The sequence below is a fragment of the Apteryx rowi genome, unplaced genomic scaffold (genome assembly GCF_003343035.1).
Source record: "Apteryx rowi isolate R43461 unplaced genomic scaffold, aptRow1 scaffold_53, whole genome shotgun sequence".
Lineage (NCBI taxonomy): Eukaryota > Metazoa > Chordata > Aves > Apterygiformes > Apterygidae > Apteryx > Apteryx rowi.
Window position 1 is genome coordinate 2,609,917 of NW_020450794.1, and position 11,326 is coordinate 2,621,242.

The following is an 11,326-nucleotide window of genomic DNA, read 5'->3' on the forward strand; positions in this document are numbered from 1 at the left end:
TTCTTTGAAAAGTATCTGCTGTCAATACCACATCATTCATCAGCACTAAACCAAATGTATTTCTCAGAACTCATGTTTGTTATCTGTCTCTGGGGTTCTCCCAGTGGAATAGGATGAAATTAAATTTAAACTAGGCTTTAAATTATTTAGTCAGAGATAATTGAGTTTGGAAAGTCATACTAGAGAATGAGCACCCAGGGAAGTAGCTAAATATGATTTTTGGAGAGGAGGATGGAAGGAAAAGGGAAGGAATTGGTGCGTCATACTAGGTACATAAAATCACAAATGTTCTCGTTCCTCACAGAAAAAGGGCACAAGCTGCTCTTTTGTTCCAGTCAGGCAGAAAATAAATTCTTCCACTCTTAAGAACTGCATCCTTACTTCTCAGAAGGAATCAGGCCCTAAAAGTTCTGAAAAATCCTGGTGACAGATTATGGTATTATTAGGGTTCAGACACAAAGTAATCGTATATTCAAAATAAAACAAGAACAACCAGGACTTTTTTTCATATTAATTTTTCTTACTGCCATGAAGCCCTTCTATAAGGGATAAAAACTAATTAGAATTAAAAGGCTCTGTTGCTATCACTACTGCTTTTAACTCAACAGCGACACAAACAGGTTTCTTTGAGGAAAGGATATTTTCTAGTTGAGTTATACCTGAATCTACCATAAAACAAACGTTTTATAATAGACACTCAAAACAATACTCGTTTTAAGTAATTAAATAGCTCTGCCAATGTCTACCCTAACTCCACTTCTCTCTCCCTAGTTAGCATCGAACACCATGAATCCCCTGAATTTATCCTGACGGATGCAGAACAGCCCTGCTCAGGAAAGGAACTGTTGTTTGCTGAACCAACCTTTTGTAATTATGATTTCAAAAAAACGGAACCGTGCCCAGCACACTAAAAAAACATCCGCTCAGACAAGCACCCCAAAGGACGCAGAGAGCTGAGCACGCCGTGCTCGGACGCACCAACGGCCGAGACACACCAGCACCACCGAGGCGCCCCCCGCCACGCCCCTTCCTGAGGCGGCGAGAGGCGGGGAGGAGGAAACGGCCGCCGGCCCCACTGCGCCTGCGCGCCGCCTCGTCGCCACAGCAACGGCGGGCCGTGGCGCCGCAGCATGTCGCTGCCTGAGCCTCTGAGGAGGCGGCTCGGCTCCTTTAGCCGCACTGTCTTTACCGACACCAACCGCATTGGCCCGCAGTCCCCGGGCAACAGCGCAGGTAAGCGCGGCGGCTGGCCGGGCGTCGTGCCAGCGACAGACATGGCGGTGGGGGACAGCGCCCGCCGAGGGAATGGCGCTGATGGGCGCGGGGGGGGGGGGCGTGCCAGGAATAAAGATGGCGGCACCAACCGCCGCCTAGAGGCCGTTGGGGTGGGGCCTCGCGCCAGCGGCCGTTAGCCCTCGTTCCCGCCTCGCCTGACGGAGGGCCGGCACGGGGCTGGCGCCTTTCAGATGGTTTCACTGTCGATAGTGTAGTTTAACTTAATGGATGTTTTCTGGAGTAAAACAATAGTGGCTGCGGTATCTCCCTGCACTTAACGTGCTTCGTGGGTGCAGGATTAAGACTGACTTCCCGGGTGCTTAAAATATCAAGCGGGGAACAGTCTGGTTTTAAAGCAGTTACGCAGGACACTCTGCACCCACCTTTACAACTTAATAAGCGATTTTGCATAAAATATTACAGATAAAATGCACCATTACCACACACTGTGCACTCAGGCTATACCAAAATAAAGTATAAATGATTTATAGTGAACACTGAGAACAAATAAAAGACTGGAGCTATTGTTTTAAGCTCAATAGTCTGGCACAAAGTTACGACATCAGATGCTTAGAGCAGAAAGAGATGTACCAAGCAAAAACTCAAACCTTCAATATGCCACTTTTCTCTCTCTTCTTCCAACTCTATCAATAAGGACCCATAACTTTGTCACCTTGCCGGTGAAACCTGCAGGCTAACATACCCCCTTTTTCATACCTTTAGAGGGACAGGAGTCATAAAAAGTCCATCTACACAGGAGGGTTATATGCATATAAGTTAACATGTGAATTTCAACTCATAAGTCCATCCCAAGGTGATAAAATAAACCAAAAAGCTATTTGGATTTCAAGATAAAGAGACCCCATGTTGCTGGTGTAGTTACACTGGTATAGTTAGAGTGCCAATGCTTCCTAGTTTAGTCAGATCAATTCCTTGTTACAGCTACCAAACAACACTGAGACATTTTTCATAGCTGCTATTTTTACGCATTTCTGTTACCTTTTCTTTCATGAAAACTTCTACATGAATGTCAAAACCAATGGCAAATGGACCTTTAACCTATTTGAAGTCCTGTTTTCAAATCTTAAGTTTACACATATATACCTTAGTGAGTTGCCCCAGCACCAAAGAATTAGCCACTAGGTTACTCTCTCGCATTTCTACATATTTTTATAATCCCAAAAAGTAAACAGTAGTTCAATTTAGGGGCAGAAAGAAGAATTAGATTTGGCTTATATTGCTAAACATTCATCCAAAACACAGTCTTAAAACTTGAGAAGTTGTTACCAACCAGTATGAATGCCATGTCACTAAGACCTAAAACTATGTAAAACATTCTGTCTGTTTTTAAATAACATGGCTGTGAACCATTAAATTTTCATCTAATACATATGGAACAGAAACACAGTTAGTTAGAATTAGATAGTCTCATTTTCTGAAAGATAAAACAACGTTTTATAATTGTATCTCAGTGCCCTCTAAAATCCACGATTAGTACCCTAGTTCTGATATTTGGAGATTGATTCATTAGAACAGCTGACAGTTACTGGGACAAATTTAGGTAGCTAGTCAAACTGCTTTGAGGTACCTATAGATTTTTCATTTCTTTGCAGATGTAGGAGAGTGTTGATATTTAAAAATGGGATTATTAAAAAAATACTGGTTGTCTTGCACCTTCTATTTCAGTATAACAAGTCCTTGCCCATCACACCCTACCCTTAAGATTTGTCCCAGTTCTGTCCCCAAATCCTCCTCCCTTCCCACCTAGTTCAGTAGCTACCATGAACACTTCTGCAACTGGCATAAAGACTTCTGGAACGGACTGTACCAGGCTGCATGTGGCTGGACTGGAAACAGGGATGACAGACTGAGATGGAACAAAGACAGGTATGAGAATGGTTGGAAGATTTGAAAAGAGATGGCATTATCAGAAGAGAGGTGGTTCTGAAGTCAAAAGTAAAAAACGTGGCTGATTGACAGTCTAAATTTCAATTGAATGTCACCATTGTGGTAAACTGGGGTGCAGGACTTGCATACAAAACAACAGGTCCAAATCAGCAGCTCACAGTGAAAACTTTCTAAACTTGCACCAATAGTACCAAGTGAAGATTTGTCTGCAAACTGCATTTGGGGAAAACGTGAGAAATGAGGCTTGGTAATTAAAGTAAATTGGATGCAATATCAGTTAACTAGACTACGGCAATAAAATTTAGTCCATTAAGAACAAACGATTCTCTTGGGATGCCCATGTAAGTTTTTCCTTGTTTTGAGTCTAATGTTCTAAATCTATGGTTAAGTCCTAAATATAGAATTTACAGCCTGCATAGTGTTATACAGTTCAATATTTGTTTTTCTTTGCATTTTCAACTCATTTCCTTCTCTCTAGACTTTAAAGGATAAGTTTGATACGTACAACAAATTGTTGGCTTCAAAGAACTAAAAGAATTACTGTCTTCTTGCAATGTTACTCTGTATTCAAATGTCTATGATTCAAAATGGAGAGTGGCCAATGCAAACCTGCTCTCTAGCAGCAAGTCCCAACCCAGGAAGGTCAGCTACAAAATAAGGATAATCCAGTATGTATTCATTTAAACTTGGGACATTTTCTTAAGAACAACAATAAAATTGCCACTTACTATTTCTGCAATATCAGGATACACTACTACTTGAACTAAGCCTATCAATTTAGTTCAGAGATTGTTGATTAGCTGGTAGCTTATGATTTCCTCCACAGTCAAACACTTGATTTGAATTTATAACAAAGGGATCACAATTCTGTGTCCTGTGAGCTGAAATTTATATTAGATCCTGGGAAATGGTGTAACCCAAGATAGGGCAGAGTTTTTCCTCTAGATCTCTGAAAATACCATTCTTAATATTTAATTTGGCTGAGGTCACTGCTAATGCCCTGCCTGAAGCTAAGATGGAGCAGTATCTTTCTGCCATCCTTAGTGAAGGGAAGTCTGGAGCAAACTAGGAGTGATGAAGACTTCTTTCTATCTACAGATAATGAAATCATTTCCAGTTTACCACTGCAGATGTCCCTCTATTTCAACGTTTATTTTTTCCCACTTTGGTGGCTCAGCACTGTTGTCATGCTACAGCTGAAGGTGAGTCCAGAAGGAAAGTAATGGCTGACAGATTTAATATGTGTCTGATCAGACAGCTCCTAGTACAGAGGTGGAGCTCACTGGAGTTAGAACCTAGTAGGTTTGTGTGGGAATTGCTTGAAATTGGAGGTTCCAAGAACATTTGAAAGCCAATACAAGACTGTCAGCTTACAGTAGCATACAGTGTCTTCATTTAACCAAAGATAGCACATTATGAAATAGCTAGGTAAAATCTTTTGCTCTCTTCCTCCCTCTAGTATCCAGTCTTGTCAGATTACTACAAGTTCATCGTGGTCACAGTCATCATCCTAGCATCTCTAATAGAGGTCATCCGGCTCTACCTGGGATACATGGGCAATCTCCAGGAGAAGGTATGTTACCTTTCATACATATTAATTTGTACAGGAGAACTTAATGGGGATTAAATATAAATAAAATGGTCTGCCAGTTCCTCTAAGAGATTTAAGATTTAAGATAATAAGTACTGTTAAAAACACTGTATATGGAAATGTTAAACCACCTCACTTCACCATTTCACATTATGTGCTGGCTTTTGAAAGATAAAAATGTGGGTTTTATCCACAAAATTTTGTATTTTTTCTGCTTCATCTGCCAGTTTTTAAGTAACTGATGTCCTCCTGTTGCAGGTCCCTGAGCTGGCTGGGTTTTGGCTTCTGAGTCTTCTACTGCAGTTGCCTATAATTCTCTTCTTGCTGTTCAATGAAGGCCTTAAAATCCAGCCGCTGGAACGAGCAGTCAATATTATTTTTGCTCTATTCCTCACCTTCCAAGTCATTGCAGCCTTTCTCGCCCTGAAAAAAATGGTAAACCAACTGGCAACTCACTTCCGCCTCAATGAGTTTGACCAGCTGGAGGAACACCCTGTACCCAATTTTTACGGCCCGGGAAGAGAAGAAGGTGCATTCTCCGTGCCAGCTAGGGGCCCATATTGAGGAGTTCTCCCAACAAGTGTTGGCTGGGGATCTGCACTGAGGGCCTGAGTAGTTACCAGAGGCATGCCTCTTGCTGCTACAGCTGCATTTCCATTTTGTTGGGTCATTCTTGACCTTCCTACTTCAGAGACATTAAAAAAAAAATAGATCTTGCTTGACAGCCAGCATGGCCAACATTAGACCACAAAGATTTGAGCTCCACTCCACAAGAAAAATTGAAGCCTGTTATATAGCTGGCTGAGTTGACCAATTTATTTGTAGACTGTTACTGGGTAGAGTACCTATGGAATGGATTTGGTACTTTTTACATTTTACAAAGCTGTGTGCTGTGTTTAAAAAAAAAAAAACAGAACTATTTGCACAGTTTATTTTTTTAAACAATAAATTTTTAATACACTTTTTTTCTTATCAGTTTCTCTCTATCCTTTTGGATATGTTGCACATATTTAATCTCTGGTGTCTTAGTAAAGCAAAAAACCCCAAACAAACAAAAATAAACCATGCCCAAGAAATCTTGAGGCCCAGCCAGAACAGTAGAGATGCCAGTGACCAGACAGGAAACAGAGCAGAGTTTCAGAGGTGGTTTTTCAGATACCTTCAGCTCTGGGAATTCCTTGCTAATAAACTAGGAATGGAGTTTTAAAGGTATTCCTTGTTCATAACTCCCACGCTCCTGTTCTTTGGCATAGCTAGAATTTTAGCTATCAAGCCATTCAAAATGGATGGTGCAATTTTCTCAGGTGGAGAATGCACTAAGCAGATATTAACAAAATTATAGCCATTAAAAAAATGGTTTATATTACTGAAGGGCAGAGCCTGGTTCCCTCAACTTAGTAGATATACCAAGGTTTTCTCATTACTGTTTTGTGTATTAAGATCTGGTCTATCTTCTTCATTTTTGGTAATGGCTAAAAGTTCACTTTTCCTATTAAGGAGGGATAGGGATCAAAAGTAAAATAAATTTTTCATCTGATTCCTTTCAGTTTTCAGCAGGACAGGAGTAGTTAGGTACTGGTAGTTGTTAGGGCTGGCACAAGCATCTGGACTGCTCAAAGGAAGGTAAAGGGAGATGGGTATAATGTGAAAAAGGTGCAGTGTGCTGAAAGCTATTGTATGCTGAAGCTTATAGAAGCTCTAGTGAAAACAAAGGAGTGTTAGCTTTGTTTTATGCCCAAACTTTTTTTTTTTAAATCCATGAGTGAAAGGTACAACTCATTCTACTAAATTTCCTTTCTTTTTCTTTTTGTTGTTGTAAACCATATCTTACCAAAGCAGGTACTCTTGTTTTTAAAAAAGCCAACTTGCTCTGCCAACAACAGGATTGACTATGGTGCAGAAAAGAGAGGGATTTCTGTAAGAGAGACTCTAAGAACCTCTTAGCAGTTAATTTAAAACATTTGGAGCCCCTCATTCGATGTCTGCAAGAGAGACAGTGAGGTTTAAGCAGAAGTTGCATCTTTTGAAAAGCACATTTATAGCATCAGGAACACCTTGTAAAAACATCTTTAGCTGATGCAATATGAGAACGTCACACATATTGTCATGTCAGCCACAGTTATGCTACTGCAGAGTGTCAAGGCTAGGGCTGATCAACTACATGAGAAGCTTGGCAGGATCCATTACAATAACATTTAGATAACAGCGTAATGGGTCCTGACAGGCCGAACAGAAGCATCAAGCACTTTGGAGCCTATTTTCTCCAGTGATTGTGAAATGTAACTCAGATATTTTAATGCCTTTCTAGCCATAAAGCCTTTTCCTGCTCAAATGTGGTGATAGACCTCAAGGAGCTCACCTCCACCACTAAGAGAGCCTGTGTGCCGTGGAAATACAGGCTAATGATGCAGCAAGGAAGTTGGGAACTGCTAGTTTTCAGTGCCTTCCCATAGTTTGTCCAAGAGAAGATACAGATTTGGAGAAGGCCATATCTCTTCTTAACGTTCCCCTGCTATACGAGTCTGCCTGTGAGTTCATTGACAGGACAAGCACTGGGACAGCTTAGAAGGGGCACTAGGGCAGTTACTGTCCCTTTGGCTCTGCGTGTGGCTTGCCCACTCCCTTTACAAGAAGTCTGCTGTGGGGGATTAGCACAGAGGTACACTAAGGTGGTACAGAAAGCCTGAGCTCTGAGAGTGATATACCTCTGTTAATCCAGTCTCTTCCCTTAACTGGAGAATGTCACTCCCTTGGTTTTCTTTCCTGTATCACCTTAAAAAAACTAAGGCATGAAACCCTTTTGTAAGATTAAGTGCGGTGTGTGGGGAGGTCTTTGATGCCAAATACATCAAATAAAACATTCAAGCCAGGCAAAAAATCACAAAGCTGAAAAAAGTCAGCCATACACCAATACAACAAGGAGCTGGCCTCCAGGTTTAAGGCCATGAAACACAACTCACTTAAAAAAAAAAAAATCAAATTTTAGCTTTTAGTGATGAGGAAATCATGGGCTTGAACAATCAAATTACCATGCAAGAAAATTATCAAGAGCCAAAGATACAGGGAAACACCTTACTGCTGGACAGAGAACATAAATGAAGTGATAGAGAAAAGAGGATTCAGAGAAACACTGTTAGAAATAAAGAGTTGTCTTGAAATGGTGAAGATGGAAACCAGTCTGGAATGTAAAGCGTCAGCAACGTATTTGATAAACCCAAGATCCATTGCCTCTTCTCAGGCTTCCTAACAGAGCTGGTAGCTTTGATGAATTTCATCATTACCAGCCTAAACACTTAATTATGAAGTAAGCCTAAAAGCACCTAGCACTCATATTCAGTGTCTACAGCTGCAAAGAAAATTACAGTAGCACTCGGGAAGACAGACCCACAACAAATGGGGATTTCCACTGAAACTTTCCTTCAGCCTCCAAGATGAACTAATGCAAATTCAAACAAGCATAAAATATACTAGTCACTTGTAACAGCCAAAATTGAGACATACAAAAGGAATTTCAGAACAGAAACTTTTGATAAGCATAATTAGAAAAAGGAAATTGAGTGGACTCCATAAGGAGGGGAAGAAAAGGGGGAAAAACTAGAGAAGGTGCTTGCACAAAAAGTAGTAATCAGAAAATAAGTGGAGAAACTTTTTAGCATCAAGGGTAAAGAAATAATGATGGCAGAGTAAAGAAATAATGATGGCATTAATGTTAGAAAGAAAAATAGGAAAGTTTTATTGTATTTTAATGAAGTTAAGGAGTAATTGTCAGAACAGGTTGGAAGCAACAAAAGCTACTGGAGAACTTCAAAGGGGCGTAGCCAGAGCTAGGAATCCTCTCTAAATTTTCTTCCTCCTGTTGCTCAGGATCACGTGTGGTGACCCATAACAGGAGTAACATCCTTGTCCCGCAGTGCAAAGCATCCACAGAGAGAATACTAGATTTTAGGATTCAACAAAGCAGGTGTTTGGGGATTGATGGGTTTTGGTGGGTTTTACCCCCCTTTACAAAATACATAGAAACTAAAGTGAAGGGAGGGAAACTGGGCACACAGGACATTGCAATGGAAGTTTTTTGACTAAAATCAAGTTAACATCAAAACGACTTTGAACACAAGTTGTCCAGTAGGGGCTTTTTGCCGCACTAGGATTTGTGCAGAGAATCACAAAACACATTTTGCAATAATCTAGGTAACTATCAACAGCTCTTCCTTCACAAGCAAGGTCTCTGAATGGCAAAAGCCTAGATGGTATTATTAGGAGAAGAGGGGGGAAGCTATGTACAGAATGACCCCCCTCTCCCCAGGTGCTGGACTCCATCAGGTTTATTGCCAGGAAAGGCCAACAGTTGATTTGGAAGGAAATTTATATCAACACACAGTTCCTTTAATTGAAGAAAAGAAATCAGGAGTGGGCATATTACCTTAAAATGTGCCTTTTTAGATTAACGATCAGTTTGAAGAGAATTGTGTACTGAAGGGCGCAGCTGCGGAGTGGTTAATACCTGAGCTCGGCATGTGTTCCTTGCCAGAAATAAACTTTGTAGGAGGAATTTGTTAAATAGTTGCAGCGCTTCCCAGAAGGGGAAATTAAATTTGGAAGAGGCTTCAATTATATACCCTACTTGGGCGGATCTGATAAAGCCGGCAGGAAATAAGGGACACATTTGATAAAAAACGGACAACAGACGAAGGAGGAGGGTGCAGCAGTAACCTTTCTATAGCAACAAGTCACTCCTTCACGTAGCTGAAAGAATCGTACCCAGAGGAATGAGATCATGCGTTTTTACTCTTGCTCTTGTCTCTTATAAACTAGAAGAGATTTAGCATTAATCTTTAAATAGTTAATGAAGCAGGTAGCATCGGCACCATTACACAGGCTGATAAGATAGTTCAGTAGTAATATTTGATAGCTGGGTAAGGCTCAAGAGATCATTTATTTTGAAAAACAGACTTTGCTTCTCCGGGACAAAGATCAGATGGCAGCAATTAAAAAGGACTTTGTTCAGTGCCTCAAATAAAGCAAAGGTAATAAAGAGATCTTCTGTGGGAGGCAGGCAACGTGGTATATCAGGGTCAGCTGGTAAGACCAAGAAAAACTGAAACTATAAGTAGGTTCAAGAAGTATCACACTGAGGGAAAATGAATATGTTGATAGATGCCACTGAAGGAGCCCCCGGGGTACATGAAGCAGAGGATTTATTAAAAGGAAATAAGTGTGCTAAGTTACTGGATGGAAATTTTGCAGGGATTCAGAGGAAACGCATTATCCCACCAACATATATGGTGGGATATATGCAACTTTTGCAGCAAAGAGCACCTTCTACTTCAGACGATCCAAAGTTGGAAAGTCATAGCAAATCGTACTTGGGAAGCATGCGCTCGCCAAGACACGTGAGCACAACAGAGAAGCTGCAGAGGAAAACACAGAGCCAACCTGGCAGGCAGCAGCAAGCGTGAGCATGCAAAGACCCACGGCTTCCCCTGCGAATTTCGGAAGTATTAGCAACTTCCTCGAGGGCTGCCTTGAACATCCCGTGCTAGGGGAGGAGTTCCCGCGGCCAGTGAAAGAGGCTGTTATTGCTCTTGACGGGATCAAAAAGACCCTTCTTTATTCACTTTTTGGTAGACCCGTGCCATTTCTGAGTCAAAGATTCAAGCAAAAATGCTGGGACTGTATTTACTTCTCATGTTTTCAGTTTGTTCAAACCCCGCTCTAAGGATATACCACAAATATTTCCAGTCACTTGTACACCTAACACCAGGAGGATTTATTTTGTATTACTTGGCACAGAGAAAGCTTCTGACAGACTACAGCTTTGCGCAGAAACTCCCATCGCGTGCAACTACTGATCCCCAGTTGCTTTAAAGAGGAATATATTGTTTGTATCTGTCCTGAATGATCTGTATCGGTCAGTGTCGCTGATCTCGTTTGAACTGCGAAAAGGATTTTGGCTGGAAAATCTGTTCTCCTTTTATTTTGTCCTTGACCACAGAGACTTTTGCACAGGAAATGTAGAATTTATCGCAAGATTAAAATTTGCAAGAGCACATCAGAAGATACCTGGACCTGCTTATGACTTAAGTATTTTCATTTAAAGGTCAACAGCTAAAATAGCCAGAGAAACACACGGGGGTTATTTTGTCTTTTTGAGAACACCTCACTTGGAAATGAAATCATACCACAACCCAAAATGCTGGAAATGCTCCCTACTGAAAGCAGCTGGGTAGAGTTGGAAGACTAGTCTTAAAAAGATGCCTTCACTTTGAAATTCAAATCCTGGAAAACTCGAAGGTCACTGCTTCTTCAAAAAGATTCTGCGTGGCTGGCAGGGCATGCATAAAAACACAGATAAAAAAAAAAAAAAAAGTATTTTGCCAAGGATCTTCCAACAGTCGCACAAAATAAGCAGAATATGAAGAATTGAGCCAAAACAAAGCCATGATTTGGGCACAGAACACATGATTTCTCGTCGTTGCTTAGTTCAGACTTCAACCAAAAGCCCAAGCCAGAACTGTTTAAAAAGACTGACGGCACTTTGAATTGCAAGTTCGT

The 11,326-nt window shown here is 41.0% G+C and overlaps 1 protein-coding gene across 1 annotated transcript; it reads left to right on the forward strand.

Moving 5' to 3' along the window:
• The first annotated feature begins 1,080 nt into the window (after window positions 1–1,080).
• On the forward strand, window positions 1,081–5,707 carry TMEM17 (transmembrane protein 17). Its single transcript, XM_026080795.1, has 4 exons — window positions 1,081–1,233; window positions 4,282–4,385; window positions 4,643–4,756; window positions 5,033–5,707. Exons 1-4 carry the CDS (start codon window positions 1,131–1,133, stop codon window positions 5,336–5,338), a joined length of 627 nt encoding a protein of 208 aa, XP_025936580.1. The 5' UTR covers window positions 1,081–1,130; the 3' UTR covers window positions 5,339–5,707.
• The last annotated feature ends 5,619 nt before the right edge of the window (window positions 5,708–11,326 follow it).